The sequence below is a fragment of the Euleptes europaea genome, chromosome 3 (assembly GCF_029931775.1).
Source record: "Euleptes europaea isolate rEulEur1 chromosome 3, rEulEur1.hap1, whole genome shotgun sequence".
Lineage (NCBI taxonomy): Eukaryota > Metazoa > Chordata > Lepidosauria > Squamata > Sphaerodactylidae > Euleptes > Euleptes europaea.
Genome location: NC_079314.1, coordinates 17,401,302 through 17,427,936, shown reverse-complemented (window position 1 = coordinate 17,427,936; position 26,635 = coordinate 17,401,302). Strand labels below are relative to the sequence as shown.

At 48.6% G+C, this 26,635-nt stretch overlaps 1 protein-coding gene across 1 annotated transcript in view; it reads left to right on the top strand.

Annotated features, from left to right (window-relative positions):
- The window catches only part of NPHS1 (NPHS1 adhesion molecule, nephrin), a 62,850-nt gene that overhangs the window by 35,816 nt on the left and 399 nt on the right, over positions 1 to 26,635 (top strand). Inside the window, exons 17-27 of the mRNA XM_056846408.1 lie at positions 1,762 to 1,883; positions 8,855 to 9,026; positions 9,710 to 9,866; positions 12,345 to 12,496; positions 12,613 to 12,724; positions 13,468 to 13,649; positions 20,221 to 20,343; positions 21,400 to 21,424; positions 23,177 to 23,285; positions 25,318 to 25,417; positions 25,565 to 25,707. Coding sequence (XP_056702386.1) covers positions 1,762 to 1,883; positions 8,855 to 9,026; positions 9,710 to 9,866; positions 12,345 to 12,496; positions 12,613 to 12,724; positions 13,468 to 13,649; positions 20,221 to 20,343; positions 21,400 to 21,424; positions 23,177 to 23,285; positions 25,318 to 25,417; positions 25,565 to 25,707 — 1,397 coding nt within the window. The remainder of the gene's footprint in view (positions 1 to 1,761; positions 1,884 to 8,854; positions 9,027 to 9,709; positions 9,867 to 12,344; positions 12,497 to 12,612; positions 12,725 to 13,467; positions 13,650 to 20,220; positions 20,344 to 21,399; positions 21,425 to 23,176; positions 23,286 to 25,317; positions 25,418 to 25,564; positions 25,708 to 26,635) is intronic.

Sequence of the window (26,635 nt, the reverse complement as noted above, 5' to 3'; positions counted from 1 at the left end):
TTAAAAACCTCCAGGGGAGGAGAGCTCACCACCTCCCGAGGAAGCCTGTCCCGCTGAGGAAACCGCTCTGTTAGAAACTTTTTCCTAATGTCTAGACCAGGGGTCCTCAAACTTTTTAAACAGGGGGCCGGTTCACTGTCCCTCAAACACTGTTGGGGGCCGGACTATAGTTTGAAAAAAATATGAACAAATTCCCCACGTGTGCGGGGGAGGAGGTGGCGGCCGAGGGGGCTCTCCGGAAAAGCATCCTCCTCGCAAGCCCGGACCTTCCCCCTGTAGTGGTTTAGAGTGGCGTTTTGGAGCGGGGACTCTGATCTGGAGAACTGGGTTTGATTCCCCACTCCTCCACGTGAGAAGCGGAGGCTAATCTGGTGAACCTGGTTGGTTTCCCCACCTCTACACGCGAAGCCAGCTGGCTGACCTTGGGCAAGTTACAGCTCTGTTAGAGCTCTCTCAGCCCCACCTGCCTCACAGGGCGTCTGTTGTGGGAAAGTATGGGAAGGGGATTGTAAGGCAATTTGAGTCTCCCTTTAGTGGTACAGAAAGTCGGCATGTAAAAACCAAGGCCATTTATGCACTGGAGGTTTTGCCTTGGATTTGCTGCTCTCCAGATGAACATTTTCCCCATCCGAATTCTCCAAACTCTGCCCGGGGGTGGGGGGAGCTTACTTTTGAGTTCTGAGAATTCGGATGGGGAAAATGTGCATCTGGAGAGCGGCAAATCCAAGGCAAAACCTCCTGTGCATGAATGGCCACAAGTCTTTTTCTTCTTCTCCCTGGAGATATGCCCACCCCCCCAAGGGGCCCCTACAATTACCTCCAGGCCACAAGGATATCCCCGGGAGGAGAGAGAGCCCCGAGCCGTGAGAACGCTGCTCGACTGCGGCCAAAACAGGAACGCCAGGGCCACGGGAGGCTGGGAGGGAGAGGGGGAAGGGGGCGACTGGGCGCCGCCGAGGCAGCAAGATGCCTCATGCGCCCAGGAAAGGGGGTTTTGGGTTGGGGAGGCTGGGAGGGAGAGGGGGGAGGGGGCGACTGGGCACGCGCGAGGCAGCAAGATGCCTCATGTGCCCAGGAAAGGGGGTTTTGGGCCGGGGAGGGTGGGAGGAAGAGGGCGACTGGGCGGCGCACAAGGCGTCTTGCCGCTTCACGCCGCCCAGTCGCCCCCTTCGCCCTCTTCCTCCCACCAGGAAAGGGGGTTTTGGGCTGGAGAGGGAGCAGGGAAGGGGGCAACTGGGGCGGGAGGGAGGCTTCCGGCTGGGCGCATGCGGCCAGGAAGCCCAGAAAAGCTCTGGGGAGGGGGGCAAGGGGGGACTGGCTTTCTCGGTCCCCGGGCCGGACAAAAGCCCTCCGGGGGCCGGATCCGGCCCTCGGGCCGTAGTTTGAGGACCCCTGGTCTAGACAGAAACTCTTTTGATTTAATTTCAACCCATTGGTTCTGGTCCGACCTTCTGGTGCAAGAGAAAACAACTCGGCACCCTCCTCTCTATGACAGCCCTTCAAGTACTTGAAGATGGTTACCATATCACCTCTCAGTCTTCTCCTCTTCAGACTTGACCTATCCTTCTCAACCCTAGCCTACTACAGCATAACATATTCTGCCTTAGGTTTTTCGCAATGCTACAATCCTTAATCCCTCTAGGCTGGTCTATATTAAAAATCCTCTGTGCTGTCGGGGCTGATGTCGAATTCGGGTCTTCCCCTTCCCCATAACATTCCTAGCACTGTGCTGGTGTGATGCAAACCTTCTCTCCCAAATAGATGCACCAACCATCCGCGGCATCGGAGACCCGACCACTGTGGACCTGGGGGGCACAGCTGAGATTGTGTGTCAAGCTGATGCCAACCCTGCCCCTGTGGGCATGTTCAAGTGGAGATGGCTGGTAAGACTCTGAGCCAAACTTTAAAAAGGCTGTGTTTGTGTGTGTATGTGTTTGTATACTGGAAGCTCTGAAGCAGGACAAAAAAAAAGTACATAAGGACATAAGAAAGGCCATGCTGGATCAGACCACGGTCCATCAAGTCCAGCAGTCTATTCACACAGTGGCCAACCAGTATCTGTTTTGATTAGTAGCCATGGGTAGTCCTCTCCTCCATGAACATGTCCATTCCCCTCTTAACGCCTTCCAAGTTGGCAGCCATCACCACATCCTGGGGCAGGGAGTTCCACAATTTAACTATGTGCCGTGTGAAGAAATACTTCCTTTTATCTGTTTTGAATCTCTCACCCTCCAGCTTCAGCAGATGACCCTGCCTTCTAGTATTATGAGAGGGAGAAAAGCTTCTCCCTGTTGACTCTCTCCATACCACGCATAATTTTATAGACCTCTATCATGTCTCCCCTTAACTGCCTTCTTTCCAGGCTAAACAGCCCTAAGCATTTGAACGGCTCCTCATAGGGCAGTCGCTCTAGCCCCCTGATCATTTTGGTTGCTCTTTTCTGCACCTTCTCAAGCTCTGCAATATCTCTGTCTCAACAATTATCTTCCTGCACCTTTTCCTTTACATAAAAACCCTCAACCTTTTCCCTGTTCAGCTGATGAGAGGTAGCAGCGCAAAGGGAAGAGAGAACCTTTCCTCAAAGCGGTTGTATTACTAAGTGCTAGAGGTAAAGGTAGGTAAAGGTAGTCCCTTGTGCCAGCACAGGGCCATTACTGACCCTGGCGGCAAATATCACAACGTTTACTAGGCTGTGTTTACAAGGTGTTCTGCCATTGGCTTCCCCAGTCTTCTACACTTTATCCCCATCAAGCTGGATGCTCATTTTACCGACCTCGGAAGGATGGAAGGCTGAGTCAACCTTGAGTTGGCTACCTGAAACCGACTTCCATCGGGATTGAACTCAGATTGTGCTAGAGACACCCCTTTAAAGGGTACCAGGCTAGACGATTCTTGGTGGCTACTAGGCACTGGACATATCCCATCTGCTTGGGTTTGGCTGAAGAGAAAGCATTTGAGGGACAGCCAGTGAAAGACCGCAAATGCAGAGTTGAAAATGAATGGGTGAAACAAGAAAAAGCTTCAAGAGGCCAGGAATTTCTTCCTAAGGAACATAAGAACATAAGAAAGGCCCTGCTGGATCAGACCAAGGCCCATCAAGTCCAGCAGTCTGTTCACACAGTGGCCAACCAGGTGCCTCTAGGAAGCCACTAACAAGACGAGTGCAGCAGCACCATCCTGCCTGTGTTCCACCGCACCCAAAATAATAGGCATGCTCCTCTGATACTAGAGAGAATAGGTATGCAGCATGACTAGTATCCATTCTAACTAACAGCCATGAATACCCCTCTCCTCCATGAATATGTCCACTCCCCTCTTAAAGCCCTCCAAGCTGGCAGCCATCACTACATCCTGGGGCAGGGAGTTCCACAATTTAACTATGCGGTGTGTGAAAAAATACTTCCTTTTATCTGTTTTGAATCTCTCCCCCTCCAGCTTTAGCAGATGACCCCGTGTTCTAGTATTATGGGAGAGGGAGAAAAACTTCTCCCTGTCCACTCTCTCCAAACCATGCATAATTTTATAGACCTCTATCATGTCTCCCCTCAGCCGCCTTCTTTCCAAGCTAAACAGCCCTAAACGTCTTAACCGCTCCCCATAGGACAATTGCTCTAGTCCCCTAATCATTTTGGTTGCTCTTTTCTGCACCTTCTCAAGCTCTGTAATATCTTTTTTTAGGTGTGGTGACCAGAACTGTACATAGAATTCCAAGTGTGGTCTCACCATAGATTTGTACAAGGGCAGTATGATATCAGCAGTTTTATTCTCTATTCCTCGTCTAATTATGGCCAGCATGGAATTTGCCTTTTTTACTGCAGCCGCACACTGGGTTGACATCTTCATTGAGCTATCCACTATCACCCCAAGATCCCTTTCTTGGCCTGTCGCTGCCAGCACAGATCCCATCAGTGTATATGTGAAGTTGGGATTTTTGTCCCAATATGCATCACTTTACACTTACTCACATTGAATCTCATTTGCCATTTTAATGCCCATTCTTCCAGTATGCAGATATCCTTCTGGAGCTCTTCACAGTCCGATTTTGTTTTAACCACCCTAAATAATTTGGTATCATCTACAAACTTGGCTACTTTAGTGTTTAACCCCAACTCCAGGTCATTGATGAACAGGTTGAAAAGCACTGGTCCCAACACAGATCCCTGAGGCACCCCACTGCTCACATCCCGCCATTGGGAGAACTGACCATTGATTCCTACTCTCTGCTTCCTATTTTTCAGCCAGTTCTCAGTCCATAAGAGGACTTGTCCTCTTATCCCGTGACTATGAAGTTTGCTTAGCAGTCTTTGGTGGGGGAGTTTGTCAAAAGCTTTTTGGAAATCCAAATACACAATATCCACAGGCTCATTCCTGTCCACATGCTTATTGACACTTTCAAAAATCTCTAATAGGTTAGTGAGACAGGACCTACCCTTACAGAAGCCATGTTGGGTTTTGCCCAGCAGACCTTGCCCTTCTATATGCTTGACAATTCTATCTTTAATAATGCTTTCCACTAATTTACCCTGAACAGACGTTAAGCTAACTGGCCTGTAATTTTCAGGGTCCCCCCTGGAACCTTTTTTATAAATGGGTGTCACATTGGCCATTCTCCAGTCCTCTGGTACAGAGGCTGATCGAAGGGACATATTACATGTCTTTGTTAGAAGTTCAGCAATTTCCCATTTGAGTTCCTGAAGAACTCTAGGATGAATACCGTCTGGTCCCTGTGACTTGTTAGTTTGCAGTTTGTCTAGACTTTCTAGGACTTCCTGCCTTGTACCACTATTTGCCTCAGTTCCTCATTTTCCCCTCTCCAAAATCTCTGTTCAGGAAGCAGAGCCTGTCGTGCACTCTCTTAAGATAGTCTGTCTCTCAATAGTCAAGTCATGGGCTTTTTCTATAATAGGATCGGCCCTTTGGAATGGCTTTCCAGAGTGCGCACAGAGGGTGCCTTCACTTTCTTCACCCAGGAAGGCGTGCAAAATGCTTTTATGTTCCAATGCACCTAATGTAACAGGCATGCTCCTCTGATCCTGGAGAGAATAGGTAGTCATGATGCATACCTATTCTCTCCAGGATCAGAGGAGCATGCCTGTTATATTAGGTGCTGTGGAACACAGGCAGGACAATGCTGCTGCAGTTGTCTTGTTTGTGGCTTCCTAGAGGTACCTGGCTGGCCACTGTGTGAACAGACTGCTGGCCTTGATGGACCTTGGTCTGATCCAGCATGGCCTTTCTTATGTTCTTATGTCAGAGGGTGTGTGGTGGAAGGGAAACTGGTTAGTTGATATGGCTGTGTTTTTTACCCGGCTTGTTGTTTTTAATCTTGTTGATGGATTGTCATATTGTTTTATGTATTTGCAACTTGAATGCATGAACACATGAAGCTGCTTTATACTGAATTGGACCATGGGTCCTTCAGGGTCAGTATTATCCACTCAGAGTGGCAGTGGCTCTCCAGCGTCTCAGGTCTTTTCACATCATGTACCACCTGTTCCTTTTAGCTAGAGATGCCGGGGATCGAACTGGGACCTTCTGAGTGTAAAGCAGAGGCTCTTCCACTGAGCCACAGCCCTTCCTTGTTGTCACTTTAACACCTTGGGTCTAAGGAGATAAGGCAGAATATAACTATTTAAAACAGTAAAATAAAATAAACATCTCCCCCCTAATTAGGGTTGCCAACTTCCAGGTGGTAGCTGGAGATCTCCTGCTATTACAACTGATCTCCAGCCGATAGAGATCAGTTCCCCTGGAGAAAATGGCAGCTTTAGCAATTGGACTCTATGGCATTGCAGTCCCTCCTCTCCCCAAACCTCGCCCTCCTCAGGCTCCGCCCCAAAAACCTCCCACTAGTAGTGAAGGGGGACCTGGCAACCCTACCCCTGATATGTCCTTTGGCTCAGGGAAGTAGGACATGTGAAATACACTGTTCATCAATCCATTCTCATCTTGACCTCTGAAGTGAGGTAGTGGGCCGATACCGCTTCAAGCATCTGGTGAACATAAGATCCCTGGTTCATTCCTTAGCAATGTCTGGGTCCTTTTGGAGTTGGACTATGAGTGCTTCCTTCAGCATTCCTACAGCATTCCCTTGGCTGTTCATCTCCTGGACTTCCATGCCACCTTGTCAATGGTGGCCTAACATGTGTTCTTTGCTGGCCTCTAGTGGCTGGAGGGAAAAGTGCTGCCCTGCTTCCCTCTCCAAGATTTGCGAGCAGGGTTGCCAGGTCCCTCTTTGCCACTGGTGGGATATTTTGGGGGCGGAGCCTGAGAAGGGCAGGGATAGGGGAGGGTCTTCAAGGCCATGGAGTCCAATGGCCGAAGCAGCCATTTTCTCCAGGGGAACTGATCTCTATTGGCTGGAGATCAGTTGTAATAGCGGGAGATCTCCAGCTAGTACCTGGAGGCTATAAAGAAGAACCAGCACTTATGACAAAAACTGAAACGTATTCAGAAAGTGAACAACATTGGTGTATTCCACATCAAGTGTGTAAACAACTTATTACTACAAGTGTATAAACAACTTGTTAACTAATAAATTGAAATAATTTTAATAGAACATAGTAAAGTCCACGGATGCCAAGAGTAAAGTAAATAGGTTTCCGGTAGTTGGTCCTATTTCGCTCCAGCTTTTTCACTGCCGGAATTGAAAAAGCTGGCGCGAAATAGGACCAACTACTGGAAACCTATTTACTTTACTCTTGGCATCTGTGGACTTTACTATGTTCTATTAGAATTATTTCAATGTATTAGTTAACAAATTGTTTATACACTTGTTGTAGTAATAGTTGTTTACACACTTGATGTGGAATACACCAATGTTGTTCACTTTCTGAATTTGTTTCAGTTTTTGTCATAAGTTCTGGTTCTTCTTCATAGCTAATCCCTAAATTAGGCAGTAGCTCGTGTTTTGATTTCAGTACCTGGAGGCTGGCAACCCTATTTGTGGGCCCTGTGTGAAGGAATTTTAGGTTAGCAGGGTGCTCAAGCACATAACACAGCAGAGTCTATCTGGCTTGTGTGTGCTCCTAAGATACAAAGTTACACACAGAGCCTTTTTATCTTTGCAAAACTAATATGAGTCCTTTATTGTAAGGTACTCCATTCTAGACAGGATAGAGAAGAGACAGGATTCTAATCCAGTTTAACTAGCTAGGATGGACTTCGGGTTAAGATGGCGGAGTAACAGGGTTGCTAGGTCCCCCCTCTCCTCCGGTGAGAGATTTTTGGGGCGGGGATCGCACGTGTGCAGCCGCGAGCAAAGCAATCCATCACTTCCAGTTTACTTCTGGAATTGTCATAGTGCAATGGGACGATTTACCACTCAAACCCCCATTTGAGTGGTAAATTATCCCATCATGCTGCGGCGCTTCTGGAAGTAAACTGGAAGTGACGGGATGAAGTTGCTCATGGCAGCGTGGGTGTGATCCGTGCTGTGAGCCGGCCAATGGATTGGTGGGCAATTGCCCACTATTCCAAGCCACCCGGCAACCCTACAGAGTAATCAGAAGTAACTGTGTGCCGCTCTTGTCTCTTCATCATATCATGCTTTGATCTGGACCTCTTTTGTTTGATATTGCGGGTATTCGCTCTCATATTCAGCATTTTATTTTTGTTTGTTATTATTTCTTCCGATAACCGGGCTTATCATTTCAAAACTATGAACCGTAAAGGAGAAGAAACTAAGGCAGCCGCCGAACCTTCTGCCCTCATGGTGCCAAGATGGAGAAGAGTGGGGAGAGAAGGTGTCAGCTGGAAGGAAGGAAGATTCCCTGAGAGGAGCAATCTACACATCAAAGGGATAGCATCAGAGCAGTAGAAAGGAAGGATGTTCAGGGTCCTGACCTATCTATCTCTCTGACTCTCTATGGTCCCGCTCTGAAGTCTGAGACTAAGAGACAGCGCAAAGTCCTTCACTTCCAACTATGTGAAGCTCTGCCTTTGATCTTTATTTGTTTATTGTTATTATATTTTACTCCCACCCTTTCTTCAAGGAGCTCACAGTGATGTACATGATTCTCCAGTTCTCTATTGTATCCTCACGAAAAACACTATTAAGTAGGTTCTACTGAGACATTGACTGGCCCAAGGTCACCCAGGAGGTTCCTAAGAACATAAAAACATAAAAAAAGCCATGCTGAATCAAACCAAGGCCCATCAAGTCCAGCAGTCTGTTCCCACAGTGGCCAATCAAGTGCCTCTAGGAAGCCCACAAACAAGACGACTGCAGCAGCATTGTCCTGCCTGTGTTCCACAGCACAATAGGCATGCTCCTCTGATCCTGGAGAGCATAGGTGTGCATCATGACTAGTATTCATCATGACTAGTATCCACGAGAACCAGCATGGTGTAATGGTTAAGAGCGGAGGTTTGGAGTGGTGGACTCTGATCTGGAGAACCGGGTTTGATTCCCCACTCCTCCACATGAGTGATGGAGGCTAATCTGGTGAACTGGATTGGTTTCCCCACTCCTAGACACGAAGCCAGCTGGGTGACCTTGGGCTAGTCACAGTTCTTGTAGAGCTCTCTCAGCCCCACCTACCTCACAGGGTGTCTGTTGTGGGGAGGGGAAGGGAAGGTGATTGTAAGCCGGTTTGATTCTTCCTTAAGTGGTAGAGATAGTCGGCATATAAAAACCAACTCTTCTTCATTTTTACTAGTAGCCATGGATAGCCCTCTCCTCCATGAACGTGTCTACTCTCCTCTTAAAGCCTTCCAAGTTGGCAGCCATCACCAGAGTGGGGTGATAGCAGAGAGGGTTTCTGAACTTGGGTCTCCTCCAACCTCAACCTGACACTAACCACTCCCTGCTTTTACGGGTTCTGACCTCTTCCAATCTCTGCACCTTGCACAGGGCGAGTTGGACCGTAGCCTGGAAGAGATGGGCATTGAGCTGCTGTCCGAAGGGCTGGTGGGGCGGCTGCGTGTCCAGGAGGCAAAGCGATCTCACGCCGGACTCTACGAATGCCAGGTAGACAACGGCATTTCCCCAGCAGCGCGGAGCAGTGCCCTATTGGTTGTGCAATGTAAGTGCCTTGCTCGAGTACCGCTTGATAGATCCTCAACCAACAGATGCATTCTAAAGCCCACCTCCATGATCACCCACCATCTGGCAGGGGTATTTCTTGATGTCCTTGGATGGGGCTCCCGTCACGTTAGCTGAAAAACCCCTACAAAAGGTTGTCGAAGGCTTTCACGGTCAGAGTTCATTGGTTCTTGTAGGTTATCCGGGCTGTGTAACCGTGGTCTTGGTATTTTCTTTCCTGACGTTTTGCCAGCAGCTGTGGTAGGCATCTTCAGAGGAGTAACACTGAAGACCACTGTTACACAGCTCGGATAACCTACAAGAACCCTACAAAAGGCTGCAGCTTCTGCTGTGCAACTGCTGTGCAACTGTGAAGCTCTTTTCTCTGGGGAACTCTCCTAACTCTGTGCAAAGCATCTTTCAGTCACGTTAGAAGCTTAGACATGGGACCCCAGGTTAAGGTCAGGCTGTACCTCATCTCTCTGTTGAAATCTGAGAATCCTGCCATGGTTTCATCATTTCATCATTTCTGAACGTGGAGCTGAATTTCCGGCAGCTCTCCCGAAAATTTGCCACGCTCGTTGGTTAGTCTGCTTCCTAGTTATGCTGGCAAGAAAGCCTTAGAAGTTCTGACGGTGCTGACTCTTTCGATCTGTTTTAACCTTCCTATTTCACTTCTCCCAGTTCCACCAGAGATCACGAAGAGCCCTGGAATGAGAAAAGTGGGGGCTACGGCAGATGGGATAAGCACCGCCACTCTCCTGTGCCACGCCCAAGGTGTTCCCCCGGTGGAATTCAGTTGGGCAAAGAAAGGGGTTGCCCTCGATCTTCAGAACCCCAGGTGAAAGTCCTCATCTCAAGATATATGTGAGCAGAGAGTCTGAGCCCCTGGGATGCTTCACCCATCTGCCCCAGCTCCCTCCCAGTTGACAACTGCAGGAGAAGTGCATCCACTTAATTTTTGATATGGTTTGAAATGTCAAATTTTGGTTTTATTTTAGGGAAACCAAAGCAAAAAAAAATTGAGGGTCCAGCTATTATATTTTTTTCAGATTTCATTTGGGTTATGGTCCCTCTCTCTTTCTTTAGACCGAGATATTGAACAAAAGGGAAGGGGCTGTGGCTCAGTGGTAGAGCATCTGCTTGGCATGCAGAAGGTCCCAGGTTCAATCCCTGGCATCTCCAGTTAAAGGGACAAGGCAAGTAGGTGATGTGAAAGAACTCTGCCTGAGACCTTGGAGAGCCACTGCCAGTCTGAATAGACAAGACTGACTTTGATGGACCAAGGGTCTGATTCAGTATAAGGCAGCTTCATGTGTTCAATAAAACCATAAAACTTAAATAAGACCCATCTCTAAAAACACCTCCCTTCAATTCTTCTCAGCAGCCTCCAAAAAACTCTGGGTTATGGTCCAAGCCCATAAGTTTTTGGTCTCTAGTTCAGCACGTATCTGAACCTTGGTCAACTGTGGCTGAGACAGAGAGACTTATATATAATTCACATCACCACGTTTGCAAGGCAGAATGGGGGTGTGAGATGAGAATTAGGTTTAGATGCATCTAATGAATGCATCTCATTTATTATAACTAAATGTCAGCTGTCACCTATAAATTGGATGAAGGATGTATCAACCAGAAAAGAAGCTTGAACACTAAATTGCACATTCATAATGTGCTTTTAATTTGTAATGTTTAATTAGAGTGGATGGCACTTTTAACCCTTAAAGTACCCTTTTGTCCTGCTTGCTGCTTCTTGGGCTTTTTGTGGCAGAGTAATACGTTTTGAGGATGGGGTTGCCGATCCTGTGTTTCCCTTCTAATGCTTTGTTAGTATTCATAAGGGAGAATGATTGGGTGGGCGTGTTTATCCCTTCACTGCCTGCCAGTTCTCCAATGCTGCACTTCTGGGATTCAAATGCCTGCTTAGCCATCAAGTTCAATGGGTGACTTTGTGCCAGTCGCTCTCTCACAGCTGGGCACAGCAATCCTCAAGATGGGGGGCAAAATGCCTTTAGGAGCTGGTGTGACCACCTGCACCAGCTAAACTGGCACTTATTCCAGCACAGGGCTAGTTACACCAGTGCAGAGAGCAGCAGGGCCTCACCGGGAGCATTTCTCCGGCACAAGGGGTTGCTCCAGTGCCAAAGGGGGCATTCCTGGGGGTGGGGCTGACTTTTAGTCAGCTTCCTAAGCCCTCTTGCCCCGGGAATGCCCCCTTTTGCAGGAGCGAACTTGCGCCTGCACAAAGGGAGGCGCAGCCTTGTGTAACTCAATAGGGCTGTTAGATGGTATTTTAGGGGGAAATGCATTTCCCCCTTCTGCGCCGGGCCTCCAAGATGCTCAGGAGGCGGTGTGGATGTGCTGTCCCCGAGCCCGCCGTAACTATTCCCCCTTCAGGATTGCACTGTAAATTATATTATGGGATAGGCCACAAGTAATGTTGCTAAGTTTTGTGCTTTTGTATATAAAGTTTGCCGCAAGTACAATGGAAAACATGTGAAATGAATTCAAATCTCAAATTTTATATACATATTTTTACTGTATTTTATTTTTATTTTAGCTTTTTTAGATTTATTCAAAGACTCCATTATACAAGTGGAATTATACAAGTGATAAAACGGTCTTACTTTATCATTAATTAGTCTTCTGGTGTTGCCCTATCGAAAATTGTATTCTTCTACACTTGAATGTTTTATATATGTGAATATCCATTTTACTGGTCAAAGACCATAACTATAATAAAAGTAATAAAGTATATTACGGGGTCACTGTGAAGATAAAAAGGGGTGAAGGAACCCTTTTTACCTCTGACCTTCTTAGAAGCAGTGGGGGATAAAAATGTGAGGGGGCTCAAGAGGTAGGTGTGCCACTTCCGTCTTCACCACCGGCAGGAGGTTTTTTGGGGCGGAGCCTGAGGAGGGCGGGGTTTGGGGAGGGGAGGGACTTCAGTGCCATAGAGTCCAATTGCCAAAGCAGCCATTTTCTCCAGGGGAAGTGATCGCTATCAGATGGAGATCAGTTGTAATACCGGGAGATCTCCAGCTAGTACCTGGAGGTTGGCAACCCTATCAAGTGGCCATCTTTGTAGGCCCGAGTTGGCTCTCTCCTATCCATCTCCAAAAGTAGACTTTTGAATCTGACCGTGAATCATTCTTCTACCTTCATCTCTTGAACCGTGCAGTTTTCTACGAGAAGGCAGGACACACCCACCCACACACCTGAGGACCTTGAAATGAGATTCTGGAAAAAAAGAACCTTCAGGATTCTGTCTGTCCAGCAAAATCTTTTTCTGACTTCCTCTTTTGTGACTCTTGCCCAGGTACACAGTTCTCACGGAACACAAAGCATCCTTGCACACCGGCATTTTAACCATCGCCAATGTGAGCTCAGCTCATGATTATGGCTTCTTCACCTGCACGGCCAGCAATGTGATGGGCGCCGATAAGCTCGACATCCAGCTGCTTAGCATCGGTAAGTCGCCCGCGGGACCTGGGCTGAGGGATAAGCTGACACGGAACTGGAGGGGTGAAGAGTCGCCATTCCATTTAGTTATACGACTGACATTCAATTCCTCTCTTCCTCCACAGGCCGCCCTGACCCCCCGACAGGGCTAAAGGTTGTCGCTGTTGGCCACAACTGGCTGGCTTTGGAGTGGACTCCTGGCTTTGATGGGGGACTTAAGCAAAGCTTTCATCTGAGGTGGGAGTCATTAGATAAATCTCCATGGTACAAATGTCAACTGGTCTTGGGCCATTAACTGACATGACCATGGAGCTAGAGGAAACTGGTTTGGTGGGAGCACTGGGAATTCCTTGCTAGAGATCTCATTGCTCCAAGATAGGAAGCCAAAAGATAACATATCTATAGTATGAAAAATGCTCAGGATCTGGGATGGATAAAAGTATTTCAGGAGAGTTTGAAAAATCAGTTTAGGCTCGCCAGTCTCCTGGTCAGGACAGGGGATTTCCATCCCTGCTCCAAACCCCAGCAGTGTTGCATGCACTGTTACATCACTTCTGGAGACAACTTGGAAGTGATAGAGGGTAGCTCTAGGAATCTCCAGAAACTCTGGTTTTGCCGCCTGGCAACCCTAAATCAGTTGGAGACAACCAGTAATGCTAAATATACTTCTGTTCAGTGCTATGAAGAGCTGAAAGAGCTCTGTGCCCATCTAATTATAACCCTTACATAAACCCTGTCAGGTAGGTCAGTATACGGTAATTATCCCCATATTGCAGATGGAGAACTGAGACCAGGACAGAAATTGGAAGGAGCTTGCCTAAAGACCATAGTGGGTTCACAACTTAGGAGAGATTTGAATTGGAGACTTCTTGATTTTTAGCATACACTTTCCCCCTGGCTAATTAGATCTGTGCAAGTGAGGGACCAGACCTTGAATGTTCCTTCCCAATAATTCCACCTTCCCATTTGTGTTCCTCCAGGTATCATCAGCCAGGTACCCCCAGCTTTCTGGAGGTTGATGTCTTCCCACCGCAGTCACCCATGTTCACTCTGACAGGACTGCACCCAAACACTCCCTACAACGTCTCTGTCAGCGCCCGCAATGCTCTTGGCGCAAGTGACTTTACTGATGGTGGTATGGGGCTTATTGTTACCACTACAGGTAAGGAGCATCTCACAGGAAGCCTGCTGGGTGACTTTGGGCTAGTCACAGTTCTCTCTGAACTCTCTCAGCCCCACCTACCTCACAAGGTGTCTGTTGTGGGGAGGGGAAGGGAAGGTGATTGTAAGCCGCTTTGAGATTCCTTAAAGGTAGAGGAAAGCGGGGTATAAAAACCAACTCCTCTTCTTCACAGAGAATCAGGTATACAAAGTGTGATTTTAATTCCTTAACTGTTATGCTAAGTATGATTTTAACTTTAAAGGTTTATACCTTGCCTTTCAATCGAGTGATTTGTGATCCTCAAATGATTTGTAGACCGCCTTGAGCCATGAGAAAAGGTGGGATATAAATATTTTAAGAAAGAAAAACAAATAAGGGGTCTTTCACAGCACAGTTTAAACAGAAAACCCAAGCCTTATTTCTAAAATCCTTTCTTCTGCTCAGAAAGAACTCCCAGGAAGTAGGAAGCATTTGAATCCCTGCCCCTTGACATGCTGCTTTGTAATTTGCTGAAGTGCTTTCTGTGAGAGAAACATCCCTCCCCCAAGCTTCCTTGTCCCGTACTTTGCCTTATGCATGGGGATTTCACCCAGGCTGAGCTCAGGAGAGATGGAAGAATCGGGTTAATAGAGGAATGGGAAGTCCCGGGATTTGTGACAGCTGGCAGCGAGGTCACCTCTAAAGGATGGAAAATTCATGCATAACTCCAAGGAACAAACGAGACAGACCGGGGATGAACGTGAGTGAGAGTACCCATAGATAAATGACCAATGTCTGATCTGAGATCCACTTGGTTCAAATTGTAGCTATTTGTGTGCATAAGGCATCCCAGGTTTTCCCCTCCTCCTCCAGCTGAGCCATGGGGTAGGGAGGAAGCAAGCGTTTGCATAATCAAGAACCAACTTAGCTGCACTTACATGGGCTCCACTTTATACATTACAACACAAAATACATTACAACACAAAAACAGTTGCAAAGAAAATGTGGAATGGATTTTCCATTAAGGTCATTTGGCCCATATAGACTACTCTGACACTGGATTGACAGCCACCAGAGAGGAATAATGGTCCCTGAGGAACAGAATCCGTGCTTTGGGACTGGGATGACAGCCTCAGAGTGGAATGATGATGTACTCTGGGGGCTGTCAATCCAGTGCCAGAGTAGTCTATCTGGGCCAATGACCTTAATGGAAAATCCATTCCACATTTTCTTTACTTCCTTCGGGACAAACAACCACCATGCATAGGATTTTGAGAATTCAGATCAGAAAAGTGTGGGTCAAGGGAGTGTCAACCCCAAGGTAAACTTCTCATGCATAAAGGACCAAGGAGAGATGTACAAGCTTCCATGGCCCTTGGACTTCTGGCCAGTTGCAGAAGCTGAAGCATCGTCCTCTGGAATGGCTTAGACTTTGTTTGCAGATGAACTGGGTCACTGCACCGTTTCAAGTAGGGAGGCCAGTTTCAGGTTGAAAAACAATTGACAATTTGGGGTGTGGAGCCTGAAGAGGGTGGGGTTTGGGGAGGGGGGACTTCAATGAGGTATAATGCCATACAGTCCCCTGTCCGAAGTCACCATTTTCTCCAGGTGAACTGATATCTGTCACCTACAGCTCAATTGTCAACCCAGGAGATCACCAGCCCCTGGCCGGGGACTGACAACCATATTTTAAGGAATACATTGTTAAAAGTTTGTAGATAAGTCAAGCGACAGAAGTTGGAAGAGATCTCTGTGCTTTCTATTGTCTTTCCTGGGAAAATTGGGATGTTGTCTCCATGTATAATGTGGCTTTGGTAAGCAAAACCATCTTCTGCATTGTCCTTTGTCTGATGATGCTAGAACTTGATTACCACCCAGTCCTTATTCAATGCATTTCCTTCCAGAGCCAGAGAAGAAGTCAACGGACATAATGTCCCAAACTCCACCCATACATGAACCAGGTACTGTAGCTAATACACTGGCCTTCACTGTTCTTTCTAGTGGAAGGTGGGGGACCCAAGCTCCCTGAGACTACTCTGTTTCTGGCCAATGCCTGTGACTAGACTAGTCTTCCGGGGCAATGATGGTCTTCCAAGAAGAAGAAGGGAAAGGGCATGCAACTTGGCTGTGATGCTCCTCCAGGTCAAGGACGTGTTGCCCTTGCTCTGCTGTGACCTTCCGTGCAATGGAGGACCCGTAAAGCCTCAGACTAGAGAGGGGAGGGGGTGGCATAGGATTGCCAGGTCCCCCTTCACCACCGGCAGGAGGTTTTTAGGGTGGAGCCTGAGGAGGGCAGGGTTTGGGGAGGGGAGGCCATTTTCTCCAGGGGGACTGATCTCTATTGGCTGGAGGTCAGTTGTAATAGCGGAGATCTCCAGCTAGTACCTGGAGGCTGGCAACCCTAGGGTCGCACCATCTTGTTCCTCTACCTTTATGTACCCTTTGCTCCTCCACACTGACTGAACAGGGATACTTCATTCTCCCTGGGCTGCTGCAGATCCTTCTTAAATAGGCCACGCTTAGGGTTGCAGCTCCAGGTTGGGAAATACCTGGAGATTTTGGGAGTTGAGCCTGAGGAGGGCGGAGCTTGGAGAGGGGAGGGATTTCAATGTCATAGAGTCCAATTGCCAAAGCAGCCATTATCTCCAGGGGAACTGATCTCTGTTGCCTGGAGATCAGTTATAATAGTAAGAGATCTCCAGCCACCCCCTGGCGGTTGGCAACCCTAGCATGGCTAAAGTTGCCAGGTCTCTCTTGGCCTCCAGTTTGTGTGTGGGGTCTCCTCCCATGGGTTGTTCTCCTTCACCCAACCAGAAGTGTCCTGAAGCCCTGTCTCAGCTGCAGCTGGCCTCCTGGGTTGCTCCCCTTCCCAGGTAGGGCTTGATGATGTCACTGGCTCCACCTGGTTGCCTTACTCTATTACTGAGTCTGTGGCAGGGTTGCCACAGCTCTGGCTTAGGAAATACCTGGAGATTATTGGTGTGGAGACTGAGGAGGGTGGTGTTTGGGGAGGGGAGGGACTTCAGTGCCATAGAGTCCAATTGCCAAAGCGGCCATTTTCTCCAGGGGAACTAATGTATCGCCTGGAGATCAGTTGTAATAGCGGGAGATCTCCAGCTAGTACCTGGAGGTTGGCAACCCTAGTCTGGAGCCCCACCCTGCCTGTTCTGGGTGTGTGCCTGGGTTGGAGATCTGGAGGTGGAGCCTAAGGAGAGCTGGGCATAGGGAGGGGAGTGACCTCAGAGGGCTATAATGCCACTGAGTCCACCCTCCAAAACATCCATTTTCTCCAGAGGAAGTGATCTCTGCACTCTAGGGTTGCCAGGCCCCTCCAGCTGGAGATCAGTTGCAATAGCATGAGATCTCCAGGTAATACCTGGAGGTTGGCAATGCTACTGCAGTCTGGAGATACAGTTGCCAGCTCTGGGTTGGGAAATACCTGGAGATTTGGGAGGTGGGGCCAGAGGAGGGCGGGGTTTGGGGACGGGAGGGACTTCAATGAGGCATAATACCATAGAGTCCACCTTCCAAAGCAGCCATTTTCTCCAGGGCAACTGATCTCTGTAGCCTGGAGATCATTTGTAATTCTAGAAGATCTCCAGCCACCACCTGGAGGTTGGCAACCCTATCTGGAGAGCAGTTGTAATTCCACGAGATCTCCAGGTCCCACCTGGAGGCTGGCAACCCCAGTGTGTCCTGACTTGTCTGTTGCAACTGCCAGTTGGGCTGAGTTGACTCAGCCCAGGTAAGTTGACCTTCCTTCACCAGACTTTGGCCAGGTTTCCTTCACCAGACTTTGGCTCCTGGACTTCTGGCCAGTTGCAGAGTCTGCAGAGTTCTTCTCCTGAATGATTCAGGTGAATTGGGGTCATCACATGGTCTCAAGGAATATACTGGTAAAAGACTCTAGACAGTTTAGGCAACAGAAATCAGCCCATCTCTGTGTTTCCTGGGATGTTTAGCATTTTGATCCAGTGTATAGGGTGGCTTTAGTGAACAAGGCAGTCTTCTGCCGTAATCTTTGTCTGATGCTGTCAGCATTTGGTTCGCATCCAGTCTTTATTCGATGACTTCCCTTCCAGGGATAACGGAGGAGCCAATCGAGAGAGAGGCCCAAACTCCACCTGTACCCGAATCAGGTACAGTGACGTTCATCATCTTAACTGTCGGTCTCTATTCCCTCTATCCCCTCTTCCCCTGTGTTACCCCTTGATTGTAAACAGCTCTGGAAGTCTTTAGCAGCTTCTAATTGTTCTAACAGCATGGTTAAGAGCGGTGGTGTGGAGCAGTGGACTCTGATCTGGAGAACCGAGTTTGATCCCCCACTCCTCCACATGAGCGGCGGAGGCTAATCTGGAAAACTGGATTTGTTTCCCCACTCCTCCACACGAAGCCAGCTGGGTGACCATGGGCAAGTCACACTCTCTCAGGCCCACCTACCTCACAGGATGACTGTTGTGGGGAGGGAAGGTGATTGTAAGTCGGTTTGATTCTTCCTTAAAGGTAGAGAAAGCTGGCATATAAAAACCAACTCTTCTTCCTCCTCCTCCTTTTCTTCTTCTTCCTCCTCCTCTTCTTCCTCTTCTTCTTCCCCTTCCCCTTCTAACAGAAACACTGGTATTCTTTGCAGAACTGAACATTCCAAGATTCCCCATCTCCATTTTTTCCCCCATTAAAAAAACGCACACGTTTCTGGTCCATATGAGTATTAAGAGAAGTTTGATGCAAACGGACAGTGTGTGTAAAAAAACAGAGCAAGACTGCAGAGGTCAGAAGTTGGAGAGAATGTTACATGTGTTTAGCAGAAGCAGGCTGACAGGAAATAAGTATCCGTAAAGGCACTTAATGCGCATATTTTCTTCAGGTCTGCTTTTTTTTTTTGCTGCGCACACCGTTTGATGCAGCTCTTGGATCCCATTATTTGTTTCTTTTGGTGCAGAGTACAAACAGCCTTGACTGGGGCTTGTAATTAAATGCCTTTTGGCACAATTAGTTTATTACAGAATAAATGTGCCTCGTTCCCCATTTGATGTGCGCAATCTATATGTCTGCCCTCAAGGTTGTGCTTCCGCTGCAGAGATATTACGGCTTCGGAGGACTCGAAATGCATTTTCTACCCAGGAAAATAGCCCTTTCCCCTGGATAGCAGGATCGATGGCTATACTGCAGTGGTCTTCAGTGCCTTGGGTCGGGTTCCTCTGGTGGGTCATGCAGCCCCACCTGCTGGATTGTGAGCCCCTGCTGCTGCCATATTCCCCACTCCTTTTTTTGGAAGCAAGAGAGAGAGAGGCTTCCGTTCCTCCTGACTCCTTGCTCACCTGCAGGACAGTGAGGCAAGATCACTTGGCAATAGAAAAGATTCCTTTTTAGCACAGGTCCCCGCTCCCTACAAAAACTCTCCTTTGCCATCTCTTCCCTGGCCTAGAGATGCCACATTGGCTGCCACAAGCCACATTGGCTGCCGGTGCTCTGATGATGGGAGGGGGGGGGGAAATCCACATCAGCAAAAAGACATTATCATAGAGTTTCTGGAGATACCTAGAGTGGTGTGATTCCACTTCTGGGTTTCCCAGGAAGGGACATAGCATTGTTGTGCAATAGTGTCCTCCTGTCCCCAGTCCTCCTTTTTTGCCAATGGCCAATGGCCATTGGCCAACCCTACATTTGCCAATGGCCAACCCTACTCCCCACCCTACTCTTTCTGTCATGCAGCTGTGATGTCACATGACTTTCTGTTATGCTTGCAGCTCAGTTCGGGTTGCAACTTTGGGTTGGGAAATCCCCGGACATTTGGGGGTGGAGCCCGAGGAGGAGACAATTTGGGGAGGGGAGGGACCTCAGCAAGGTATAATGCCGTAGTTTACCCTACAAAGCAGTCATTTCCTCCAAAGGAACGAGTCTTTGCGGTCTGGAAATCGGTTGTAATTCTGGGAGATCTCCAGGCCCTACCTGGATAGGGTTGCCAGGTTCCTCTTTGCCACTGGCGGGAGGTTTTTGGGGCGGAGCTTGAGGGCAGGGTTGGGGAAGGAAGGGACTTCAATGCCTTAGAATCCAATGGGCAAAGCAGCCATTTTCTCCAGGTGATGCAAATAAAACAGTAGTAGGCAAAATTGAATGAGGCAATAGGCAATGGATAGCAGGCAGCAAAACAGCCAAGGCTGTAACTATATTACAAAGAAATTAATATCCAAATAAAGCTAAGCAACAAGGGTTACAAAGCAAGGAAATAACAACGTCAAGATCTCTGTCGGCTGGAGATCGGTTGTAACAGCAAGAGATTTCCAGCTAGTAGCTCCAACCCTATACCTGGAGGTTGGCTACCTTAAGGCCAGTAGGCCCCAGTCCTTTTTTTTTTTTTAAGTAAATGAGATAAATGGCAGCTGGGATATTCCCTTCCCTTTCTTCCTGTGCAAATGGAATTCTTGTACAGAACCCATTGATAAAATCTGCATTTTATGCAGTGGGGAAGGGGGTTCTAGATGGGACGGAGGTACAGACTCCTGGGTTTTTCATCTGAACAATGGAATGAAGAGAACAGTGTATGGGGAAGTTATGGTCCTGATTCTAATTTTTTAAACTTTTGTCTTTCCAGAGAGCCCTGTGTTACCCCTTTTCCTTACTGAGCTTCTCGGTGCCCTGGGAGGATTCCTCATCATTGGCAGTCTGTCCTTCCTGGGCTACCTTCTCTATAAGCGGCAGGCTCAAGCCCTGAAAGGTAAGCCCCTGTGTAGACCCCTAACTGGCGTCGGCTGGTCCACCGGCCATCAGGGAGCTGTGTCTGGAGCCTGGTGTAGTGGTGAAGAGTGGTGGACTCTAATCTGGAAAACCGGGTTTGGTTCCCTGCTCCTCCACATGAGTGGCAGACTCTAATCTGGTGAACCGGGTTGGTTTCCCCACTCCTGCACATGAAGCCTGCTGGGTGACCTTGGGCCAGTCACAGCTCTCTGAGAACACTCTCAGCCCCACCTACCTCACAAAGTGCCTATCGTGGGGAGAGAAAGAGAAGGCTATTGTAAGCTGCTGTGAGATTCCTTTCGGCAGAGAAAAGCGGGGCATAAAAACCAACTCTTCCTCGTCTTCTTCTGGGGAGGGTGGGGTTGGTGGAGGGGAGAGACCTCAGAGGGGTATAATTAGGGTTGCCACCTCCAGGTTGGGAAATACCTGGAGATTTTTGGGGCAGAGTCTGGGGAGGGCGGGGATTGGGGAAGGGAGGGGCTTCCATGCCATAGAGTCCAATTGCCAAAGCAGCCATTTTCTTCAGGGGAAGTGATCTCCATCAGTTGAAAATCAGTTGTAATAGCAAGGGATCTCCAGCTAGTACCTGGAGGTTGACAACCCTCGGTATAATGCCATTGTATCCACCCTCCAAAGCAGCCATTTTCTCCAGGGGAACTGAGCTGCGTAATCTGGAGACCAGTTGTAATTCCAGATCATCTCCAGCCACCACCTGGAGTGGGGTTGCCATGTTCCTCTTCGCCACCGGCGGGAGGTTTTTGGGGCGGAGCCTGAGGAGGGTGGGTTTGGGAGAAGGGAGGGACTTCAATGCCATAGAGTCCAATTGCCCAAGCGGCCATTTTCTCCAGCTGAACTGATATATATTGGCTGGAGATCAGTTGCAATAGTGGGAGATCTCCAGCTAGTACCTGGAGGTTGGCAACCCTAACCTGGAGACTGGCAACGCTAATTTAGCGCACTGTTAATGTTACCCCCTGTTGGCTTTTTGCCATTTGATTGCATAAGTCCTTCTGTTTCAGTCTTGTTTTCTTTGCAGGAGATGGGACCAAAGTAGGAGCCGGGTGAGTATTAACCAAGTAGGAGGGAGGGACTCCCTAGAGAGGGACTAGCCAATTTTGCTTCTTCCAAAAGCTCCCATTCCTTCAACTACTGCCAGGCTTCTGGCGAAACTTTTTGTAAGGAGCTAATTGGGGTCTTCAGCTATTGTTGCTGTGACCTAAAGTGCAAGGCGGCTTTTCTGAAAGGAGGTGCCATTCGCTGTGGAGAAGCGAGTTCAAATCACGAGGGAGTGTCTCTGTGGCTTTGAGATTATGAGAGGCAGTAATAAGAAGTCAGAGCACCGCTGGGCCCTGAAGGCCATGAGACAACTCCAGCTTCCCCCTGGCTTTGCTTCTAGCCAGAATTGCCAGCTCCCTTTTTCTCCTTGGGTTGCCAGCTTCCAGGTGGGGCCTGGAGATCTCACAGAATCACAGCAGATCTCCAGGCTGCAGAGATGAGTTCTGGAGAAAATGACAGCTTTGGAGGTAGGGTTGTGAGCTCCGGATTGAGAAATACTTGAGGCTGAGAAAAGTGGGTTTGGGGGAGGGGATGGACGTTAATGGCTTATAATGCCATGGAGTCCACCTTCCAAAGCGGCCATTTTCTCCAGGCGAACTGGATCTCTGTTGCCTGGAGAGAAATTGTAATCCCAGGAGCTCTTCAGTCACCGCCTGGAGGTTGGCAACTTTATTTGGAGGCATCACATCCCTGCTGAGATCCCTTCCCAAACTACACCCCAAATATCCAGGAATTTCCCAACCCAGGGTTGGCAACCCCACCCCACTCCCATTTAAAACCCTCCCACCACTTCCATACTCTTCCTTTCCTCCTGTAGATTCACACCTAATGCCTGAGTCGTCTTGTCCTTCTTAAGATTTTTTAAGCCTTTTCATGGATGGAAGTAAACTAAAATGTGGGGCAAAGTAACTAATAGCTTTGTATCTTACTTTCAATAGCATCAGCTTTCAATAGCTATTCATGGAATCAGAAAATCATAGAGTTGGAAGGGCCCACCAGGGTCTTGAATAATGCTGCGTTTATCTAGTGTTGCCAACTCTTGGTTGGGAAATAATGATGTGGTCAGGAAGCAATTTGGGGTCAGGAAGCAATTTTCTTCCAGGCCAGATTGGCCAAGGATCCTGGAGGGTCCCCCCCATCTTTGGGGCATGGAGTAGGGGTTACTGGAAGTGTGAGGGGGGAGGTAGTTGTGAATTTCCTGCATTGTGCAGGGGGTTGGACTAGATGAACCTGGTGGTCCCTTTCTATTCTATTCTATTCTATTCTATTCTATTCTATTCTATTCTAAATACCTGGAGATTTGAGGGGTGGAGCCTGGAGAGGGTGGGGTTGGGGAAGGGGAGCAGCCATTTTCTCCAGGTGGGTCTGGAGATCACTTGCAATCCTGGGAGATCTCCAGGCCACCCTGTGTTTATCCCACTCTCTCCAATGCTTCTTGTAAAAAGCAGACAATGCGCCATTTGCACCCACTTCTGAGGTGATTTGGGCTCTTTGTAGGGTTGCCAACCTCCAGGTACTAGCTGGAGATCTCCCACTAATATAACTGACCTAGTTCACCTGGAGAAAATGGCCACTTTGGCAATTGAACTCTATGGCATTGAAGTCTGTCCCCAAACCCCACCCTCCTCAGGCTCCGCCCCCAAAATCTCCAGGTATTTCCCAGCCCAGAGCAGGCAACCCTACCTGCGACCCAATTCCTGAGGCTTTGCGACTCACGGGTTGGTAAACACTCCCCTACAATAACGTGGCTGTTTCAGGTCAAAGGTGCGAAGTGAGAACAACTATGCGGAAAACAAATGGCTGAAATTCGGTGCAAAGCCAGCACAGTTGGAGGAGCCCAGCTCGGAGACCAACACCTCTATCAAGGTAAGCAGAATTGTGGGTACAGCCTTAAGGTGTGTTACCAAAAGGTCACCCCCAAAAATGAGGGCGGACCAGCTTTTGTGCATTTAGCAGTTAAGTTGATGGGCAGAAACCAGCGAAGCTTTTTGGATGTGGAGGAGTAACATTCTCACTTGTGAATGTCTTCTGCTCAGCTATTAAAAGGACATGAGAAAGGGGCAGATATGAAAGTTGGTGGCAACCATAACATCAAGGATAAAACAGTGTCCAAAAATAAGGAGGAGGAGTAGTTGGTTTTTATAAGCCGACTTTCTTAAGGGAGAATCAAACCAGCTTATAATCACCTTCCCTTCCTCTCTCCCCACAACAGACACCCTGTGAGGTAGGTGGGGCTGAGAGAGCTCTAACAGAGCTGGGACTAGCCCAAGGTCACCCAGCTGGTTTCATGTGTAGGAGAGGGGGAAACCAACCCGATTCACCAGATTAGCCTCCGCCATGTGGAGGAGTGGGGAATCAAACCTGGTTCTCCTGATCAGAGTCCACCGCTCCAAACCACCGCTCTTAACCACTACACCACCCCCACCCCCAGCTATGCTGGAAAGGACCAACTCCTTGATTCCTTTCTGAGATTTCCTCCTCCGCCAAAGAGTTTACAATTAAACATATGCATCTGTTCTTTCTCATCTGTAACTCACGCTCGACATAAAGTTTATATCCCGTGAAAAAAAGAGTAAATCTTCAGTGAATCCCAGAAAACAGCCCATTTGCAAGGACTGCAGAATTCGGCACCAGTAAATCCAGCATTCTGCAAGAGAGATAAATTATGCCAACAAGGAAAATTAGCATATTGTGCCTCACATAAATGCAGCTTTCGAATATACTTTCCTCTTCCTCCTCCCCCGGGACTTGTATAGTAGAAAGGAATGTGGGTCTCTTGAGAAATAGTTAAGCCGTTGGGGAACGATGGTGCCGAGCACTGATCGAGAAGCCTTACCCAGATGGCTTCTTTTTTTTATCGGCAAGGAATCCCATGTTCCCCGTTCAAGCTCATTTGCTAGACTCATGAGTGCTGGAGACTTGCTCTTTCTTTAAAATTACAGTGGACCCTTTGGGAACACTTGCAGCTGCTGAAAGAGGTCGCAGAGGGAACTAAAAAAAAAATCCCCCCTCCCTAGAAAGTTACTCATCCAAAGGGTAAATGTCCCACAGGCTTACTGTAAGGGTGTGTGTGTGTGTGAGAGAGAGAGAGCCAGAGTGGTGTAGTGGTTAAGAGCGGTGGTTTGGAGTGGTGGACTCTGAACTGGAGAACCGGGTTTGATTCCCCACTCCTCCACATGAGTGGTGGACGCTAATCTGGTGAACTGGATTTGTTTCCCCACTCCGACACACAAAGCCAGCTGGGTGACCTTGGGCTAGTCACAGCTCTCTTAGAGCTCTCTCAGCCCCACCTACCTCGCAGGGTGTCTTTTGTGGGGAAGGGAAGGTAATTGTAAGCTGGTTTGATTCTCCCTTAAGTGGTAGAGAAAGTCGGCATATAGAAACCAACTCTTCTCCTCCTCCTCCTCCTCCACTCTTCCTCCAGTGGGGTATAGTGGTTTCAATTCAGACTAGGATCTGGGAGAGCCAGGTTCAAATGTCCACTCTGCCAAGGAAGCTCACTGGGTGACATTTGGGCCAATCGCTCACTCTCGGCCTAACCTACCTCACAGGGTTGTTGTGAAGATAAACCAGCGAAGAATGATGTTGAAAGGTGCTTTGGGTTTCCACTGGGGGAGAGAGGCAGGGTATATGTGAAGTAAATAAATGAATAAATAAACGGCTGTGGACCTGGCTGGTTCTCCCTTGTCCGTTTTACCATCATAACAACCTTGTGAAGTAGGCTAGGCCGAGAGACACTGGCCCATGATCACCCAGCGAACTGAACTGCTGAGTGTGGACTTGAATCGGAGTCTGCCCACTCCTCATCCAACACTAGCCACTATGCAACACTATATGTATACAGGCATTACCATTTTTCCTTGTTGCTCCAGACATGGTTATGTGCTTCTCTTGCCAGGGTAGCTCTGTCGAGACAACAACCGGCTCTGCAGCCACGGCACAGCCCTGGTCCCGGCTGGGCCGCCATGCCGAGAGCGAGACTGATGCCAGCATTATGGGTGGGTGAGACCTGGCTACTTCCCCCCCCCCCCATCACCTCCCCAGTCCAACCCCTAAGCTACATCCCCATAACTTAGGTCCACATTACCTGCTCCCAAATCCCCATGCTCTAAATCCTGAAAGAGGGGGTTACTTTGTCTTGGCAGAGCCCTCCGGATTACCCCCGTGGCTCAGCTCCCCAGAGCCCCATGAGTATGAAGAAGTGATGGCATCCCCAAAATACAAGGGAAAGGGACCGCTTTACCATGCCTGGTACCCGGAAGATGCACCGTGGATCTCTGAGTATGAGGTGAGAATTTAGGGAAAGGATGGGTGAGAGACAAGGAGAACGGATACGAATCTGTTTCCCTCTTCTGAGCAGGGCAGGGAGACCGCCTCCTTCCCATTGCTGTGGGCTCCCATTTCCCCTCTTCCAGGCTCAGTGGTAGAGCATCTGCTTGGCATGCAGAAGGTCCCAGGTTCAATCCCCGGCATCTCCAGTTCAAGGGACTAGGCAAGTAGGTGATGGGAAAGACCTTTGCCTGAGACCCTGGAGAGCAGCTGCCGGTCTGAGTAGGCAATACTGACTTTGATGGACCGGGGGTCTGATTCAGTACAAGGCAGCTTCATGTGTTCCTGTGACTCCTTAAAATGAAAACAAACAAGTCAGATATTGCAGATTTTGGCCCAGGCTGGAGCACAGCTGCTGTGTTGCCCAAAGTAGAAACTGCCTTAATGGATTAGACCGAGGATTAACTGGTCCAGTGGTCTCCTTTTGAGGAAGTGGCCCACCAGCTGACTCCAGAACATGAAGTTTGTTTGACCTCAGCTGGGGGTATCAGTCAGGCGAATGTGCAAAGGGTTTTAGTTGCTGTCATGGCAACAAGCCATGGCTGGACTGGCGCTTCATAAACTGCCCTCTTGCCATCCTTTTGTGGTCCGGTGTGACTATATTCTGGAATGTGCAGGTTTTCTTAATGGCCCTGGTTCTTGGTGCTATGACAATAGCATGGGGAAGGGTGGAAGTGGCTGTGGCTCAGTGGCACAGCATCTGCTTGGCATGCAGAAGGTCCCAGGTTCAATCCCTGGCATCTCCGGTTAAAAGATCTGGCAGTAGGTGATGTGAGAGCCAGCATGGTATAGTGGTTAAGAGTGGTGGGCCCTAATCTGGAGAACTGGGTTGGTTTCCCCACTCCGACACAAGAAGCCTGCTGGGTAACCTTGGGCCAGTCACAGCT